The sequence below is a fragment of the Hippocampus guttulatus genome, chromosome 3 (assembly GCF_054856545.1).
Source record: "Hippocampus guttulatus isolate MCC_2025c chromosome 3, RoL_Hgut_1.0, whole genome shotgun sequence".
NCBI classification, from domain to species: Eukaryota; Metazoa; Chordata; class Actinopteri; order Syngnathiformes; family Syngnathidae; genus Hippocampus; species Hippocampus guttulatus.
Window position 1 is genome coordinate 2,568,044 of NC_141263.1, and position 17,357 is coordinate 2,585,400.

At 41.9% G+C, this 17,357-nt stretch overlaps 1 protein-coding gene across 1 annotated transcript; it reads right to left on the reverse strand.

Annotated features, from left to right (window-relative positions):
- Positions 1-1,135: 1,135 nt before the first annotated feature.
- On the reverse strand, positions 1,136-8,877 carry fgf19 (fibroblast growth factor 19). The gene is made up of 3 exons (XM_086106932.1): positions 8,568-8,877; positions 8,362-8,465; positions 1,136-3,421 (listed from the first exon to the last, which is right to left on the reverse strand). The coding sequence occupies exons 1-3, from the start codon at positions 8,779-8,781 to the stop codon at positions 3,101-3,103; spliced, it is 639 nt and encodes a 212-aa protein (XP_085963058.1). The 5' UTR covers positions 8,782-8,877; the 3' UTR covers positions 1,136-3,100.
- Positions 8,878-17,357: the final 8,480 nt, after the last annotated feature.

Sequence of the window (17,357 nt, forward strand, 5' to 3'; positions counted from 1 at the left end):
TAAATCGCTTGCCGAGTTCAAAAACAAATTCAAAAAAATAGTACAAACAACCTACATCAATCAGAGTTAAAATGATCAATTCTAAACATTAAATATAATGATAAATCAGAACTAAGTTGATAAATAGAGAAAGGTATTGAAATATCCATTATGAATACAAGAGAAAATTGACACAAGAGTGCCAGGGTGTGGATGTATAAAATCCCGATACAAACCAAAAGTTGTAAAAATATCACGGTTAAGGGTAAAGTATGAGCCGTTATGGCTTACTTTCTTTCTTTTCTGATTGATATAAAAATGATTTATTAGATATAAACACATAACACGGGGTAGGACAAGATAAGTTCTTTACTTCTTCCTACTCCCTTGAACATAATAACTGTGTTGAATGATGACTGATTTCTCTTTCCTTTTTACCATTTTATTTACCTTATTTTCTGTCTAATTATTACTGTATATGTTTTATGTTCAATAACCAAACCAATCACTAATAGCACAAGATGCAAAGGATTTCTTCATACAGTCTTGGAGAGGAGCTCTGTAGCGCTTCCCAGAGTGTAAAGGCTCAAAATGGCTGGATAGAGGATGAGAGCGGATCTGACCGGATGCTCCTCGCCTTTTTCCTCATCCTCTCTATGAAAAGCGGAATTAAAGGCTTTTGAGGTTTGCCAATTATCTTCACAATCCTCAAAAGTTTATTATTAAGTCTGCAATTTAGGTGACCGTACTAAGCAAGAATTTGAAAGGTGAAAACACTTTCCACCATAGTTTTATAAACAAGCTCCAGAATCTGTCCGCTGACTCCAAGTCACTGTGAGCATCTCTTAATATAAACTCTGTTTCCAGAGCTCAAATTGAAAATGTCCCAAAGTGTTTAAAGTTATTCAGTTTTAACCATCAAAGCAAATACTTGTTTTGTCTCCAAATCTGGTTTTGTACAGATGTCTAGCTTTTTGATTTTAGCGTTGTGCATTTCTAGACAACTAGCATGACACCATGTTTGAGTATAAGCCAGCTAGGCCGCTTCACCAACAGCAGGGGTCCCCAAACCTTTTCCTGTGAGGGCCAAATAACTTTTCCCTTCTCTGACGGGGCCGGTTCGGTTTGTAACAAAAATTGTAATGATCGCAGGAGGTGTCTCGACGTCAACATTTATTGTTTTCCAAAAAGACGCACAGAACCAGAGGTTAACCCTTTCTGGGTTCTTGACAGGCACAATTCATGAATAACCAATCATTTTTCTCTTACCTAATCTTTTTGTCAGGAGTCCATTTTTTTATTTGACACAGGTACATCGTGGATTTTTTTTTTTTTTTTTTTAGGGAATGGTTTCGAATAGGGCACAGACTGCAGAAGGGTGGAATAGAATGTTACGTTCTATGCATGTACAAGTCTTGATGACGGACTTGGAAAAAAAAATGCATGTCTGCATTTTATTGTTCACGGGGCCAGGCAAAATGCAGAGGTGGGCCACAGACCTACAGTATGTACTTATTAAAGAGGGCCAATTAAGGCCATGTCATCCGCATATTTAAACAATTCTTTTGTAAAAAGGGAGAATAACACTGGGGAAAGATCACACAGTGTTTACAGTGAGCACACCGGACATGCATCCGCAAACACACACTTGGTGGCCAGCAGGAGAGAAAGTTCTTGATCCAAAGCACAAGGGATGAGTTCATCTGAAGCCATCTTAAACTAAAAAGAAACATTTTAACATCGAGGGCAGACGTTGCATTGTCCTTGTGCGCTGTAGGAAGACTCACTTTAATTTCTGAACGAAGCCTGTAATCAGCAGCTTGCGTGTGAAACGATTCCATCTCTTCTGCCTGACGCACTTGGCTCCAGTTCAGGCTCATGAAGGACTGCGCTCAGAGTGTATTTCCGAATGCAACCACGATGAGGGAAATGGAATTTGGGGGGCAATGAGCGCCAATGTTCATGGTGTCTTTTTTTCCCCCTGTGGGGAATAGAAAAATCGCTTTTTTTTTAACTTGTCTGTCTTTGAAGGAAGAAGACCAGCAAAATAGTGAAGGAGAATTGCAATAGATGAAGTTATGGTCATAGATGAAAACCCCGCAATAAAGTGAAGCCGCAATAACCGAACTGTGAAGTAAGGAGGGAACACTGTATCTAAGTCTGAAGTTGAGTTTGAAACATTTCTACAGAGGTAACTCTCTAATTTCCGTATGCAGGCAACTCCAGCGTATTGGAGCTCAATTATTCGAGAACCTGCTCTATTTTAGCTCTCAGCATGTTGCTAGCAAAAAAAAGCTTGAGATCGGTGATTGGATCATTTTGTGTGGCAGACAAAATGATCCCTCATGGCACACCAGTGTGCCACGGTGCGATGGTTGGGAATCACTGCACTCGGGAGAAAATTTGGGTCATTTGATGAAATGCGTGTTGTGATCTTACTTCACTGATCCAAAATAAATACATAAATAAATAAATACAAAAAAGAGAACACAGACATCAGAGTTTAACTCCAAGTTGAGTAAACAAGACTGACAATGGGTGGAAAGGATCTCTTAAGGAATGGATTTTTTTTCAACTTTTGGGTTGGCCACAGACCGCTGCCCTCCCCTCTCGCCCATTGCAGGACAATTTTACATTTTCACAGTGCCCTCACCATTCGAAGTGTGGTGGTATCTGCATTCTTATCTCCAGAGGTAGCTCAGGTAAGTGGCTCAGGAATGACACCCTGACACGAGCTATGTCCGGCTATCCTATTGATGCAGTATCGAGCCATACAAGTCCTCACTAGTTGTCTTGACTTCATATCTTTAGCATTTTCAATCCTCACATTTCAGGGATGAATGCTAAGGTAAAAACTTTTTCCAGTCAATACGTACTCCATCCATTTCTCCAGCATTGATCTTTTTCAGATCACAGGGAAAGCTCCAACCTATCTCAGCCAAGTTAGGGGCAGACATCCATTCCATTGATATGTTTTGATTTTTACATCTGTTAGAGTCTGTTTGGTCAGATTGTACTTGACTGATCTGACTATGAGCTGAGAGTAATCTTCCCACGGGCATGCCTGCGGATCACAGGCATTGAGCAGGCACTCTTTGTCTGGCGTCTCAATGCTGTCTCGTCATCGCTTATGAAAACTGGGGCTGTGAATGATCCGTGCAAGAACACCAAATGATTCCACCATGTCAAGTGATTTCTCCGTTTGTGATGCGTCCTGGGTTGTGTGAAACAAGGGCTGCAGTGCTGGAGTGGATGACTGATCCACAGTACTGATTCGAGGCAGGAACTGAGCCAAAGCTGGGACACCACTGTCTCTGCCTTGAAGTCGCCGCCGATGGTTTCCCAAACTAAGGAGTACTCCATGTCTGACAGAGATGTAGATGCTGTATCCATCCGGCATGATTTGCTCCCTGAATGTGCAGTCATCTCCACTGTAGACATGCTGTAATGGAAATGGCCACACTTAATATATTTTCAACTCATCTATTAGCAACAACTTGAACTAGTCCCCGGGTTGCTTTTGTTCCCCTTCTGAGACTCCAACAATGTTCTTCAAATAACGTGATCAAGATGTGACAGGCGCAGAAACGTACAATTAACATTCAGTCGGATTGAGATATTGTACTTCATATTAGGAGTGCTTGGTCAACACCTGCTAGCAGCTTCAAACTTTTAATCGGTTTTGTTTGTCTAGCAAATAATGGACTGCACCTGGTCAGTGAATTGCTTGAGTCAATTGTCAAAATACGCTTGAGACCCTGCTAATGAAGTCACTTGTATAGCTATCTTAATTGAGCTGTAATTAATCAAAGAAGTGCCGCATTTTTGCCAAAACCTCTACAAGTTGGAAGTCCACATTCCAAAAACACGTGTGGCAGGTTAATGGAACACTCTAAATCAGGATTGTCAAATTCATTTTTGTCACGGGCCACATTCTAATGACCGCTTCCCTTGGAGGGCCGTGATCACTGAAACTATATAAAGAAGTCAAGAATAACAATTAATTCAATTATTGTTTAAGTAAGTGTAATGAGGCGTTTGGTAACAATAAAATGCTTACAATATGTCACTGTTTTATTACATGTGAAAATTTGAAATTTTGATGCAGATTTTACCAAGCATCATGGAAGTTGTCATCGTTGATTTGCTTTTGCGGGTCACTTAAAATGATGTGGCGGGCCACATCTGGCCCCTGGGCCTTTAGTTTGACACCATGCTCTAAATTGTCCCGAGGTGCGAGTGTGGGCGTGAATGGTGTGTTGTATGTACAGTATATGTGTACCCTGCGATTGGCTGGCAACCAGTTCAGGGTGTCCCCCGCCTGCTGCCCGAAGACAACTGAGATAGGCTCGCAAATAAAGCGGATCGGAAAATGAATGAATTAATGGATATGTAAGTGCACATTTATATACACAAACACACATGTTGTTTATACATGTAGATAAGGAATTGGGTTATAGGTAGGGGGCAGGACAAGATAAGCTTTATAGTCAAATTTGAAACACAAGCTGTAACATGCGAATCATGTTTACCTTGAATCACACAAAAGCTACTGAAGTGACATAAAGTGAGTGGAAAAAAAGCGCATGCTGGTGTCCATTGATTTGTAGATATCAGGTTGGCCCTTTCATTTCTGAATCATTATTCTTCAGGATATATTCGTGTTGGATTACAAAACACTTCATAATTGTCTATTGTCATGTGCTCCCTAACTTTTGCAAAAAAACAACAAAAATATCACGAATCAGTTATGATGCATGTAATATAGTTGTTGGAAGAGAAAAAGTCAGTATCCGGTGAAAAAAAGGAACGGGTAGCAAATGAGGCTTGAGTTTCAGTCAAATTAAATGAAAGTTATGGATCATAATAGATGGGGTTATTTGTTCTCTGGAGTGATCAAATATGCTTGACTTTTTTTGACAAATAAGACCTTTCGATTAAATAAATAAACAAGACATTGAAATGCTGCTGTTCTTTCAGTAGTTCGACATCTGTTTGTCTTGGCCGGAGCTCTCTATTCCGAGACCAAGGTTGTTTTTGCTGGCACTTTTCATTCAGGTTTTTCGTTCTGTAAACATATCCCATCCTTTACAAAAATGGACAAAGGCCAATGAACCAAACGTCTGTTTGAAATGAATGACTGGACGTCTGGTGGTGTCTGAAGACAGACGTTTAAAGTTTTGTGACATTTAAAGAGAGGAAAATGGTGAGCAGCAGTCAACCACTGCTGTAATCCATCCATCCATCCATTTTCCGAACCGCTTGACCCTCACTAGGGTCGCGGGGGGTGCTGGAGCCTATCCCAGCCATCTTCGGGCAGTAGGCGGGGACACCCTGAATCAGTTGCCAGCCAATCGCAGGGCACACAGAGACGAACAACCATTCACGCCCACACTCACACCTAGGGACAATTTAGAGCGTCCAATCAGCCTGCCATGCATGTTTTTGGAATGTGGGAGGAAACCGGAGCACCCGGAGAAAACCCATGCAGGCCCGGGAGAACATGCAAACTCCACACAGGGAGGCCGGAGCTGGAATTGAGCTGGTACCTCTGCACTGTGAAGCCGACATGCTAACCACTGGACTACCGGGCCGCCCACATTTGTAATCCTCATTTGGAAATCGTATGATTTGAGCAGACAAACATTCAATATTTGCTTCTGAAAATGTTGACAAAGATGCAGCTTGTAGAATCAGGTGCACATGAACCAGACACCAAAATCTCCACTGATTAATTTCTGTTCCTTTTCAAGGGCATTTTTATAATAATTGTGGAGTTAGTAACAGATTGTTTATTTTTTACATTTGTCATCTCAGGGTCCTCGCCCCGGCCCTCATGCGTGCCCCTCCCGGTTGATTTTCAACGATGCCCTCCGATGTTCCACCTGTGCCTCATTGCCTCACGCCTTGTGTGTTTGGTTACAGCAGTTGCTCTTCCATGTGCCAGTTTTCACAACAGTGCTATGTGTACCAATCCATCCAGTCAGCCATTTTCTATCATACTTTTCCTCATTAGGATTGCAGGAGAGCTGGAGCGTAACCCAGCTGACTTCGGGGCAAGAGGTACAGTGCACCCTAGACTGGTTTCCAGTCAATCACAGGTAAGGCTGGGTGATATTTCTATATCTATCGCAAGAGATGAGTAATCAATATCAATAGAAATTGTGTTCAATAATATCCATCCATTTTCTGATCCGCTTATCCTCACAAGCGTCATGGGGCGTGCTGGAGCCAATCCCAGTTGACTTTGGGCAGCAGGCGAGGGACACCCTGAACTGGTTGCCAGCCAATCGTAGGGCACGCATTGACGAACAATCATCTGTGCTCACACTCACACCTAGGGACAATTTAGAGTGTTTCATTAACCTGCCATGCATGTTTTTTGGAATGTGTGAGGGAACTGGTGTACCCGGAGAAATCCCACGCAGGCACGGGGAGAACATGCAAACTCCACACAGGAAGGCCGGAGCCAGAATCCAACCCTGCACCTCTGCACTGCGAGGCCGACATGCTAACCAGTCGACCACCGGGCCACCCCGCTGAATATTGTATCCATACAAAAAATAATAATAATAAATCAGGACAGGAACCCCGACCAGAGCACTCTGCACGCTGTCAGCAGAGGCTACATTATGATGTTTGATGTGCGCCACAATTACAAGGACCTGCAGAGGAAATTTGGAGGAACAAATGTGTGTTTTCAGTGCGCAAAAACCATTACAGTGAACCTTGTCCGCCTAACAAGCGAAGACAGACATACAGAGCCACCGAAGAAGTGCGTGCACGTACGCATGCTGAATACAATATAAGTATAACTTAAAACTTAACTTTGTATGAATAAATTACCAGTCGCCTCAGTGCAACTCTTGCAATAAGATGACTGTATATTGTGCATAACACTTTTGGATGGATACATGGTGGAGCAGTAAAGGGCTTGCTTGCTCTGGTGTATAAGATGTCCTATGGCATAATGAGCCAGCTAAAAAGATGAAGTCGCCCTGAGATGAATGGTCAACTGAAATGCATGCACTCCAAGAGAGTGTTCGTTCGCAACACTTACATTGAATCACCAGCGAAGGAAGCTACATGTAACTGCATAACGATACTGCTTTAGGGTAGTGTCTTTCATTAATAAGCATTTACATTGCGCGAGTGGAGGAGCATGGATGTTAACAACATTGCACTACATTACAATGTACACAACAGTGTCGAGTGCTTGAAAATTACTTTTGCTGCCAGATATTTTTTTTTCCTCTTGATCGTCATGCTTACTTTAATTACGTTACAGCCAATGAATTGTTTTTGTTTACTCAATAATGGTTTCTCTCATTTTAAATGAGTTGTTTAAAAAAAAAAAAGATAATGTGTAAGAATTAATGCTGCACCGATACGAGTATCAAGAGGGGCCCTGATGCTGTCATCAATACCTGCAAGTACTAACAAATAACACGGCGATGTCTTTAAACGATACCAATATAGATCTTTGAATGCAGCGTCTTTTGTCTCGCGCTCGCACGACACTCACTTATGCGTGATCACACGTGTTTAGTGCATGCCGAGCCACTGACCGAAATACTTTTTGTGAAACATTTTTCAGCTCCAGTATATCACCCAGCTCCACTAAGCACATTATGTTTAAAAAGCCATTTATTTAATCTTTCTACTGACCCATAGTAGTTTTACAGTTAAGCTAAATGCTAAAATAAAATTACCTAAATTCTGTCTTTTTTTTCTCCGGGTTCTTATTCACAACAGTAGAAAGTTGAAAAAGTACACACACACGCACGCACGCACGCACGCACACACACACACACACACTTTGAAAAATATGAAATATTTGTATCGTGATACACTTTTCAGCCATATCGCCCAACCTTAATCACAGGGGATATAAAAAGAAAATAACCATTCACACTTGTATTGACACCTATGGGAAATTTAGAATCTTCAATGAACCTACCCTGCATGTACTGTATATAGAATGTGGGAGAAATATCATGATCTGCCATTGTCTAAAATGTTGATAGCCGAGCCTACTCCCAGCATACACCAGTTGTTTACATGGACCTCTTTAACTTCCATCCATTTTCTGTAACACTTGTCCTCATTCGGCTCATGGGTAAGCTGGAGCCTATCGTAGGTGACTTTGAGCAAGAGGTGGGGGACACACTGTACTCCACACCAGTCAATTGCTGTGTAAATATACACTAGACAGCCGACCATTCACTCTCAAGCACATACAAACAACAAACAACATCTCAACGTCATTCAAATAAAACTGTTTTTTGTGTTCCAGGCATAAAAGAAAACTCTTAAGCCAAATGACTGTACATGTGAAACACTTTAGGAATTTTCACATCGGGTGTAGAAGAATTTACTTACCGATGAGTACAGCTTTCCATCACCATGCATGCAAAGGAACTGTGCAGTCTCAATCCCTCTGATGACAATACAGCCTGGATCCACAGGGCGAATCTCCAGCAGGCCTTTTAATCACATTTAATAAAGAGAGTAGAAGCAGAAGTCATGAGCGATATTATTGGCAAACACCGCATTCTGCACATTAAAATTATGGACACATTACTTACTATGCAGACTTTGATCGGCCGAGCTGAGAATCCGACCATCTTCATGAATCATCAGATGTACTCCTGCCCTGGCAGCATACAGGTGCCGAAAGCGAACTGGCTCGCTCCAGCTGTTGTGTAAGGGGGATTCCATGTTTGAAAGTGCTATATCAACAAATGCTACCACAACAAATAAATTAGCGACTAATATATTGACCTTATGTAGCAGAAGCATGATTCTTCAAGATCCCTGATCCTATCCGGTTTCTGCTATTTGTTCTTGTTTGACAGTATCAAGTACTCTTTTCTCTAGCCAGCCTTTTAAATGTGGCCCTTATCAGTTGCTGATAACCTTCTCCCCCAAATCCAATTCCAAGAAGCATTCCAACACACCCCTTCACAACGTCCAACTAAATCGTTGTTCTCATTGCCCTCAAAGCGGCCCAAACACGACAATCATTAAATCAAGCATGAACAGAATCCACCCACCCCCCACCCCTGCAAAATAATAATTTAAAAAAACAAACCAAAAAAAAACGGAGTGAATGACCATATAACATCTCCCTTTTGCAAAATGTATTCATTTCTAGATTACCGGTAACTCAAATGCATTTGAGGGAAAACTGACCATTAGCATTTGGGAGTTTAAATTAAACTTTTAGATGACAAAAAACATTTATATTTTGAAATTATGGCCATCTATAACCAATATTTATGTACTGGAAAAAAGGCAATCTTTAATAAAATGTATTGTTCAGTGCAGAGTGCGCCATTAGCACTCGCCAAATTGGGTGAATTACATCACGGAGGGGTGATTCACTCTGATAAACATTCTACATACGTTTTCCATGGAAAATGGGCAAATCTCCAAAAAAATTGAAAGAAAAGAAAAAAACAGATTTGTGAATCATGGGCACCAAAAATACAGTGGTCGACGGTAGTTTAAAGTTGTAATATCACTAATCACCACTTGATGGCAGACATGTTGCACTTTTACTGCACTCTACTAAAATGTGAGTAGTCCTAGTAACATTTTGTGGATGTGTAATGATATGCAGAAGAAACATGGTACCTGAGCAATATAAGAATTTTGAATGAGTTAATTCTTGTGACAAAATATACAAAATGAGTTCTTGCACTTAATGTTGGTTTCTTGTGTTGAGTGACGATGTATGCCACTGGCATCGTGACTAAATGTTTGCTACTATTTTGTGTGGAGGGATACCGTATTATGGGGTGTATATAAATAAAGGGGGTGGAGCTTCCCTGCAGTTCGCTTCTGGCAGTGACGATGCACGTCGGGTGTTCAGCGACTCAGTGGTAGCGACCACAGAAAATTAAGAAACGTCTCCAGTCTTGTGCCTCGAACCGAGTGTAGTCACCAGCAATGATGCCTACACATGAACAGCGAGAGACTTCCGCAGCAGAAGGTTCAACATCTTGTTCAGCCGGTTTTGTGCTGTCCTTCAACGGTAATTTTGAAGCATGAGAGCCCTTTGCACTGGAAAAAGAAATATTACAGTATGTTCGGACAGTGGCTCTTTTAGACATGCAAATGTATTCCCAAAAAATGAAATATATTAAGAGCACATATTTGTCTGTATTTTGTGAAAATTTAAAAGAGCACTTTTTGTGAGGCCCCCTAGAGTGTATGTAATAATATACCTGTATATAAATAATAAAATATAATGTGTGTATGGCATCTGTAAAAATAAAGCAATTGCAATAAGATAATAAGACACTACAGTATTATGTACTACAGTACTATGAGTATTGCCTGTACACAGTATTGCCTGCACACAGTGTTTGCTCAATGGTCCATTCATGAAGTGTGACGTCTCTGCTGACAGAGAGTCAGACAGAAGGGCGGTGATAAGATGAAGGGGGTGTGTTTCTGTGGCTGGGACAATGAACTTAAAAGTTGAAACAATTAAGGACCGTGAGATGTTCCTTGGTCCTAAAGGGAGCATCGTAAATAAGCGAGCAAAGACAACAGGCTCTAGTTGAAGTGTATTTTCATTGAGGTCCTTGCCGGCATCCCCCTGGAATGGCCACTGACTGAGCCGGGATTTTTGATGGAAATCAACTTCTCTGACCCAGCCATTATGGTGTAGAGTAGATTTTTATTTTGGTCACATGCTGATGTCAAAGTCTTCTGAAATGCGATGCACACTCGCACTCTCTTGTGCCGGTCTTCTTATAGGGAGTGGTATGAATTATCATACTTACTTATTACATATGCATTGCTTACACATAAAATACCTTTGTGTTTTGATATCCCCCAAAAGCCTTTATTTAGGGGGGCAGGGTCACCCCTCCATGTGTTTTCCAGAGCAAGATGGTCAACTCAAAATACAATTAACATTCTCTCCTACACTGGGAAAGATCTGATTATGTTCAAAGAGGAAGGACATGGTTCAAATTATACTAATTGTGAAGAGTTGTTGGCCTTTCTGAATAACAAGATTTTCAGGCCTGGTCACTTGTCTTCTTCTCAAGCGATGCAGAGTCCACGTCACCCTCAAATGATATCAAATGATCCTGTTCAAATCCTGATGTTCATATCATATGACCATCGAATGAGTTCTCAGAGCGCACTCCATCCATGCGGGTCACATGTGTCAGCGCAAATAAAATTTAAAAAACTGAAAATGCATCCTGCCTGATTGGCACACCAACCGCGAGCTCATCATGCAGATGCCTCTCCAACTTTGGATAGCCATTCGGAAGAACCCTCAAATTCAAGTGAAAACAACGCACATGGCAGCAATCACAAAATAATTCCAATGCTGCAGCCTGCTTGACATATGAAATACCAGTGCAACATTAAATTTAAAAAAATAATTATGTTGAACACGCAACCGCCTACAGAAGGCCAACACATCAAACAAATCAAACATCACACATTGCAGGAACGGGAACCTGCAGAGTCTGAAGTGTAAAAATGAGCCCGATATTTATATTCTAAATTAACATAAAATTAAAAACTAAATGATGAGGTTAACAAATTTTGACATATGCAAGATTTAAATACGCCAGAATGTGATCCACAACCTGGAGAATAAATAAAAGATATATAAACAAGCCACCTTCTGCTCCTACAGCTGCAGTTGGGAAGTCCCACTGCACTAAAAATCAAGTTAAACAACAAAAATCAACAGGTCACATTTGTCCCCCTGAACCCAGTGGAAGGCACAAGTGTCAGCCTCACTATCCAAGTATTTCCTCACACTGTCAGGTCGTCCCAAAGTCGATGTCACACAGCATGTTGCTCAAAGTCTCTCCGGTTCAGTGCGGGTACATTATTGTGACAGGCCTTTTCCAAATGACTATTTTGATTGACAACAATGCCCCACATTCCAATTCTATCAAAACACACCTAAAGTAAAAAGTGATAACTGATCAGTCAGTGTATCGAATTTGTTTAAATATATGGCATATACACTTTTAGGTGAGAGGAGTCTGCCCTCTTCTCACCCTGAACTCTAATTATTCTTAGCCATTTCCATTCCATGTAATTTCTAGCATGCTACATTTCTCAATAAAACAATTCAGCACTTTCTTCTTGATTGACCCATATTCGCAAGACATAAGTGCACTTAGATTATTTGAATGATGCCACTCTCGCTCACACACACACACACACGCACACACACACACACACACACACACACACACACACACGCGCGCACGCACACACGCAAACGAAAATCAAGTCTCATGCCAGGTGGCAGCGTTGCTATAAAAATACTGTTGAGATGAAAAAGGTTGTGCTTTTTAATAGTCTGTTAAGAAAATACAGTGTTTGGCTACACTCTGGCCTTGTTATTTTGCCTTTCGACACCACATACTTAAGAGACGATTAAAGGGACAGATGAAAACCCACTCTTCTTTCATGCGTTTTCGCCTTTGTCCATAACTTTTCAGATCATAAAACTTGACTTTGCAACAACGCTAAAATACTTGTCAGAAAAAGTCTTAATTTCTTCTTAAATGGCATAAAAAAGGAATTAATCACATTCCCAATTTACTTCATGAATCTGGTAATTTGCTGTCTGATGAGCAACAAAGTCCTTCCGCTCCTTTTACAAGCCATGGTTCACTGCCAAACTCATGCTGCCAACACTTCGAAAAAACAGAGGCCACCTTTAGAAGCGGAGATAGGGCACTGTCCAAACACACCTGAAACCAATTGACAAAGGAAATTAATATCGCAAAGAAAAGTTATGCAGAGAGGCTGGAAAAAAACTGTTTCCTGCTTATGACTCTGCATTTGCCTGGAATGGCCTGAAATCAGTTACAAACTATAGGACACCATCTCCCCAAACAGTGAACAATAAGGGACTGGCTGACAAACTAAACATGTTCTTTTGCACTTTCCACACCTGCCCACCTCTACCAGAACCTACCCTATCCACACCCCCGCCCTCATCCCCTGCCCTGGAGATCCATGAACAGGACGCGAGACGGCTCTTCAAGCAGCAGAAGATTAAGAAATCCGAGGGAACCGACAAGTGTCCCCCTCCTGCCTGAAAGTCTGCGCTGACCAGCTGGCTCCGGTTTTCAAAAAAAATCTTCAACACAACCCTGGAGCTGTGTGAGGGCCCACCCTGCTTCAAAGTCCACCATCATCCCAGTTCCCAAGAAACCAGCAACATCGGAACTGTCGCTCTGACGTCTGTGGTGATAAAATTCTTTGAACGCCTTGTGCTGAACCACCTAAAGAACATCACCGAACCCCTGCTGGACCCTTTACATTTTGCCTACCGGACAAACACGTCTGTGGAGGATGCAGTCAACATGGGGCTGCACTTCATCTCCATGCACCTCGACGGCACAGGTACCTACGCAAGGGTCCTGTTTGTGGACTTCAGGTCTGCGTTCAACATTATCATCCCGGAACTCCTCGCTTCCAAACCTCTCCAGGTCGGTGTGTCCCCTACAATCTGCCAGTGATCCTCAGCTTCCTGACGGGAAGGAAACAACAGGGGAGGACATCATCATCAACACTCACCATCAGCACTGGGGCCCCCCGAGATTGTGTCTTCTCCCTCTACATCAGGGGTGCCCATTACGTAGATCTAAGACAGGTCCCAAGTAGATCCGAGGAGTGTCTAGGAGAAAAAAAACAACAACCATTTGTGTGTCTTTGTACATGTTACTAATATTTTTTTGTGTTAATGTACGCTGCACTCTAATCATCCTATCAATCTCATTTTCACAAAAAAAATTAAAAATTAAAAATTAAATAAAGCAGGTAAATCTTGAATTTACGGTGGCGCGTGATTACGTCACCGGAAGTTGTTAGCGCTCAGCAGTCTGCAATTGCAGCTTGTGATCAGAGCTGTTGCGCTCTATCTTTTATCGTCATTATTCTCATTCAGAGTTTGCTTTGTGTACAATTCACCGAGGGCACGGGCAAAGAATAGAAATCTAGGAGGGCCCAGGGAAGCACTTTAAAACGGTACATGTGAGCTACGATCGTTAACAGGCTGCAAAAGTGCATCACATGCCTCAGTTTCAGGCTGTTTCTCATCATGGCGTGCATGTGTGTGTGTGTGTGAGTGCGCGCGCGGGCGTGCCGGTAAGGGTAGATCCCGGGAGGTTAGTTGATCGAAAAGTAGATCTTTGGTCCAAAAAGTTTGGGCACCCCTGCTCTACACAAACGACTGCACCTCAACAAACCCAGCCGTCAAACTCATAAAGTTCTCAGATGACACCACAGTCATCGGTCTCTTCAAAGATGGAGCTGAACACGTTCAAGACAGCAGAGATGATCATGGACTTCAGGAAGCATCCTTTTCCACATCTGCCCCTCACACTATCCATCTGCCATGTGTCAACCGTCGAGACCTTCAAGTTCCTGGGAATCATAGTCTCCCAGTACATGAAGTGGGAGGTCAACACCAACTCCATCCTGCAAAAGGCCTCGCAGAGGATGTACTTCCTGAGGCTGCTGAGGAAGCATGGCCTGCCACAAGAGCTGCTAAGACAGTTCTACACAACAGTCATCGAATCAATCCTGTGTTCTTCCATCGCGGTTTGGTTTGGGGGTGCCACAAAAAAGGACAAAATCCGACTGCAACGGACAGTTAGGACGGCGGAAAAAATCATGAGCACCACCCTCCCCACTCTTGAGGACTTGCATACCGCAAGAACCAAGACAAGGGCACGTAAAATCCTCCTGGACCCCCCACCTTTTCCCGCTACTCCCCTCAGTCAAGTGCTTCCAATCCATGCGCACCAAATCCAGCAGACATTCAAACAGCTTCTTCCCTCACGCAATTAACTTCCTAAACAGTAACCCAAATCTATCGTGGCACTTCACAATTTGGCACACCCCTGTGGAACAGCATTACCACAACAATCATTGTACCTCCAGTTCTGTACTTACTTGAACCATTGTCACTGATCTATTTTACACAGCACCAGACACTTTAAAGCGCTCAAGGACTTTCTGTACAAATACAGACCTAAAGTTGTTCTACAAATAATGCTACTGGTAATTTAAAATGGTCCAACGATTATCTGCACCAACTGCACAAATGTCATAGTATTGTATTCTACCACTGATCACTTTAGCACTGCTTGATACGTACTTTGCACATTGTCTCACAGCTGTCATTGGGTGCTACTGCATGACGGTACCCTGACATTACGGAAAGTCTTTCGATACAGTACATATTTGTCATGTTCTTGTTTATCGTAGTTACTTGTTATTGATAATACTCCTGTAGCCTTACTACCGGAGTAAAATTCCTTGTGTGTTCTACATACTTGGCCAAAAAAGAGGATTCTGATTCATGTCCGGAGGCAATTTTTTGCTTTAAGTTAGAATTACGATACATATTAGTCCTGATGGTCTGATTCAGCTGTTAGTAAACCGCGACCCTCGTCAGGATAAGCCACTTGGAAAAATGGATGGATTGATATCCAGTTTTAATGTGCATTTTATTTATTTAATTTTACATTTAATGCTTTTGTCAGATTTGTTTAATAGTGAAATCACACATTTACATGAGAATTTATTTCATGATATTATATAATCAGATATATTGTTCAATTTGAATATTAATGTGATGTTTGTTTGTGTCAAGAAAATCCTGGAAAAAGGTTCAAACAAGCATATTAATCATTGGACAGATAACACCAGCATACTGTATGTAAAATGACATAAACTGCTTTTTTTTAAAAAAATTAAAAAACATTTAGAAGTATTTTCAAGTTAGATTACACCACATCTACGTTGCGATATAGTTCGGTCAATGCATGAGTCTCAGAGGTGACCATCCCTCCCCATACCCTCCATGGAGGCCGTCAGTTTATTACCATCCAATGAAGCTGCTCCCGTCGGCTGGATGTTGCTGAACTGCCAACTCCAAACAGCAGGATACCGGTTATCAGAAGGCCAATAATGTAGATGTCTTCCACATCCTCTACAGACGGGATTATCAGGCACACCAGGCAGGGGTGTCTAAACTCGGTCCTCCAGGGGCCACTGGCTTGCCTGTTTTCCCGCTCTCCCAGGGGAAACACACCTGATTCAAATAATCTGGATCATTCTAATGCTGCTTCAAAGGTGGCTGATCATCTGAATCAGGTGTGTTGCAGCCGGGAGATCTGAAAAAGAGGCAGGACAGTGGCCCTCGAGGCCCAGAGCTGGATATGTCCCCAGCAACAAATGTCCCAAAGGAGCAAAAAGGCTCCCCAATGCCTACTATTTTATCCATCATAGCAGAGAGTCCATCTGACTAATTCCATGGTTTGTTTTTCAGAAGAAAAAAATATATATAGCAGGAGGGTAGAATAATTGAGACAGAAGACAGCACATCCGACCAAGTCAGCAAGCAGGGAAGTAAGGGGTAAGGGAGCAGGAGCAGAGCAAAAAGCATCCGCCTTTCTCAAGAGCCAAGAAGAAAAGTAATGCGGGGTTTAAGTAATCCCATTGTGTATTTGAGATATTCTTTTTTGTTGTTCGAGGAAATAGGAAGAAGAGTTGGGCCTCACAGTAAAAGTGACGGGACAACAACCATCCAAAAACTGGGGAATCTAAAAATAGGAGGTGGTTTTCCAGCCCTACCCCCAAAATGCTGTCGTAAATTTTGAAAAGGTTATTCTCACTATTTAGCTTCTTCAAGGAAATATGAATGATCAAAACATGGTTAAGGTACGGATGATGGTCAAAATCGTGTGGGCACCTGACAGTACTATGAAGGTATGCATGAAGCATTGGGTACCAAGCCACCAGGGTTGTGGCATCTTTTTTTGGAGGGTCCCTCAATGAGCATAGTGAGAGGCTGATTATTTTGTTATTCATACTGTACCTATGTGTGGTCATTTCTTTGAAGCTAAATACAATTTGTAAACAAGTTAATCAGCACTCTTGCTTTATAAAGTCTATGGCCACATGACAATATATTGATGGAATTGGCACTGTTGTCGACATCTATTTTATTTTTTTAACCATCATTCTATTTGAATCCAGCATACTATCGCTCCCCATTTACGCATGAATTCTGTCATCCTCCCCAAGCAGACTACAAGGATCTCGGATCGCAAGATGCAAAGCTGACATCATGAGAAACAGAGGCCAAATGGGAACATCATCATCACGAGGACTGAATATATCATGAGGAGGAACAAAGGCATCATGATGAGAAGTTGGATAGATTGTTGGGGGGGTGGACAAAAAAAAACACTAGTTCGCTGATACTGGTGTTTTATGTATATTTGCACAGGATACATATTTGTATTAGGTAACTAACAAACTCTGTTCTTTCTATTAAGAGTTAAGAAGCTAAATAAAAAAAT

Bases quoted from the DNA above. Each gene is read 5' to 3' on its own strand.
- fgf19 (XM_086106932.1), bottom strand. From the start codon at position 8,781: ATGCTTCTGCTACATAAGGTCAATATATTAGTCGCTAATTTATTTGTT. The intron at 8,466-8,567 runs GTAAGTAATGTG...TGTGATTAAAAG, and splicing joins GGCCGATCAAAGTCTGCATA to GCCTGCTGGAGATTCGCCCT. The intron at 3,422-8,361 runs GTAAGTAAATTC...TTTCCATTACAG, and splicing joins ATGGAAAGCTGTACTCATCG to CATGTCTACAGTGGAGATGA.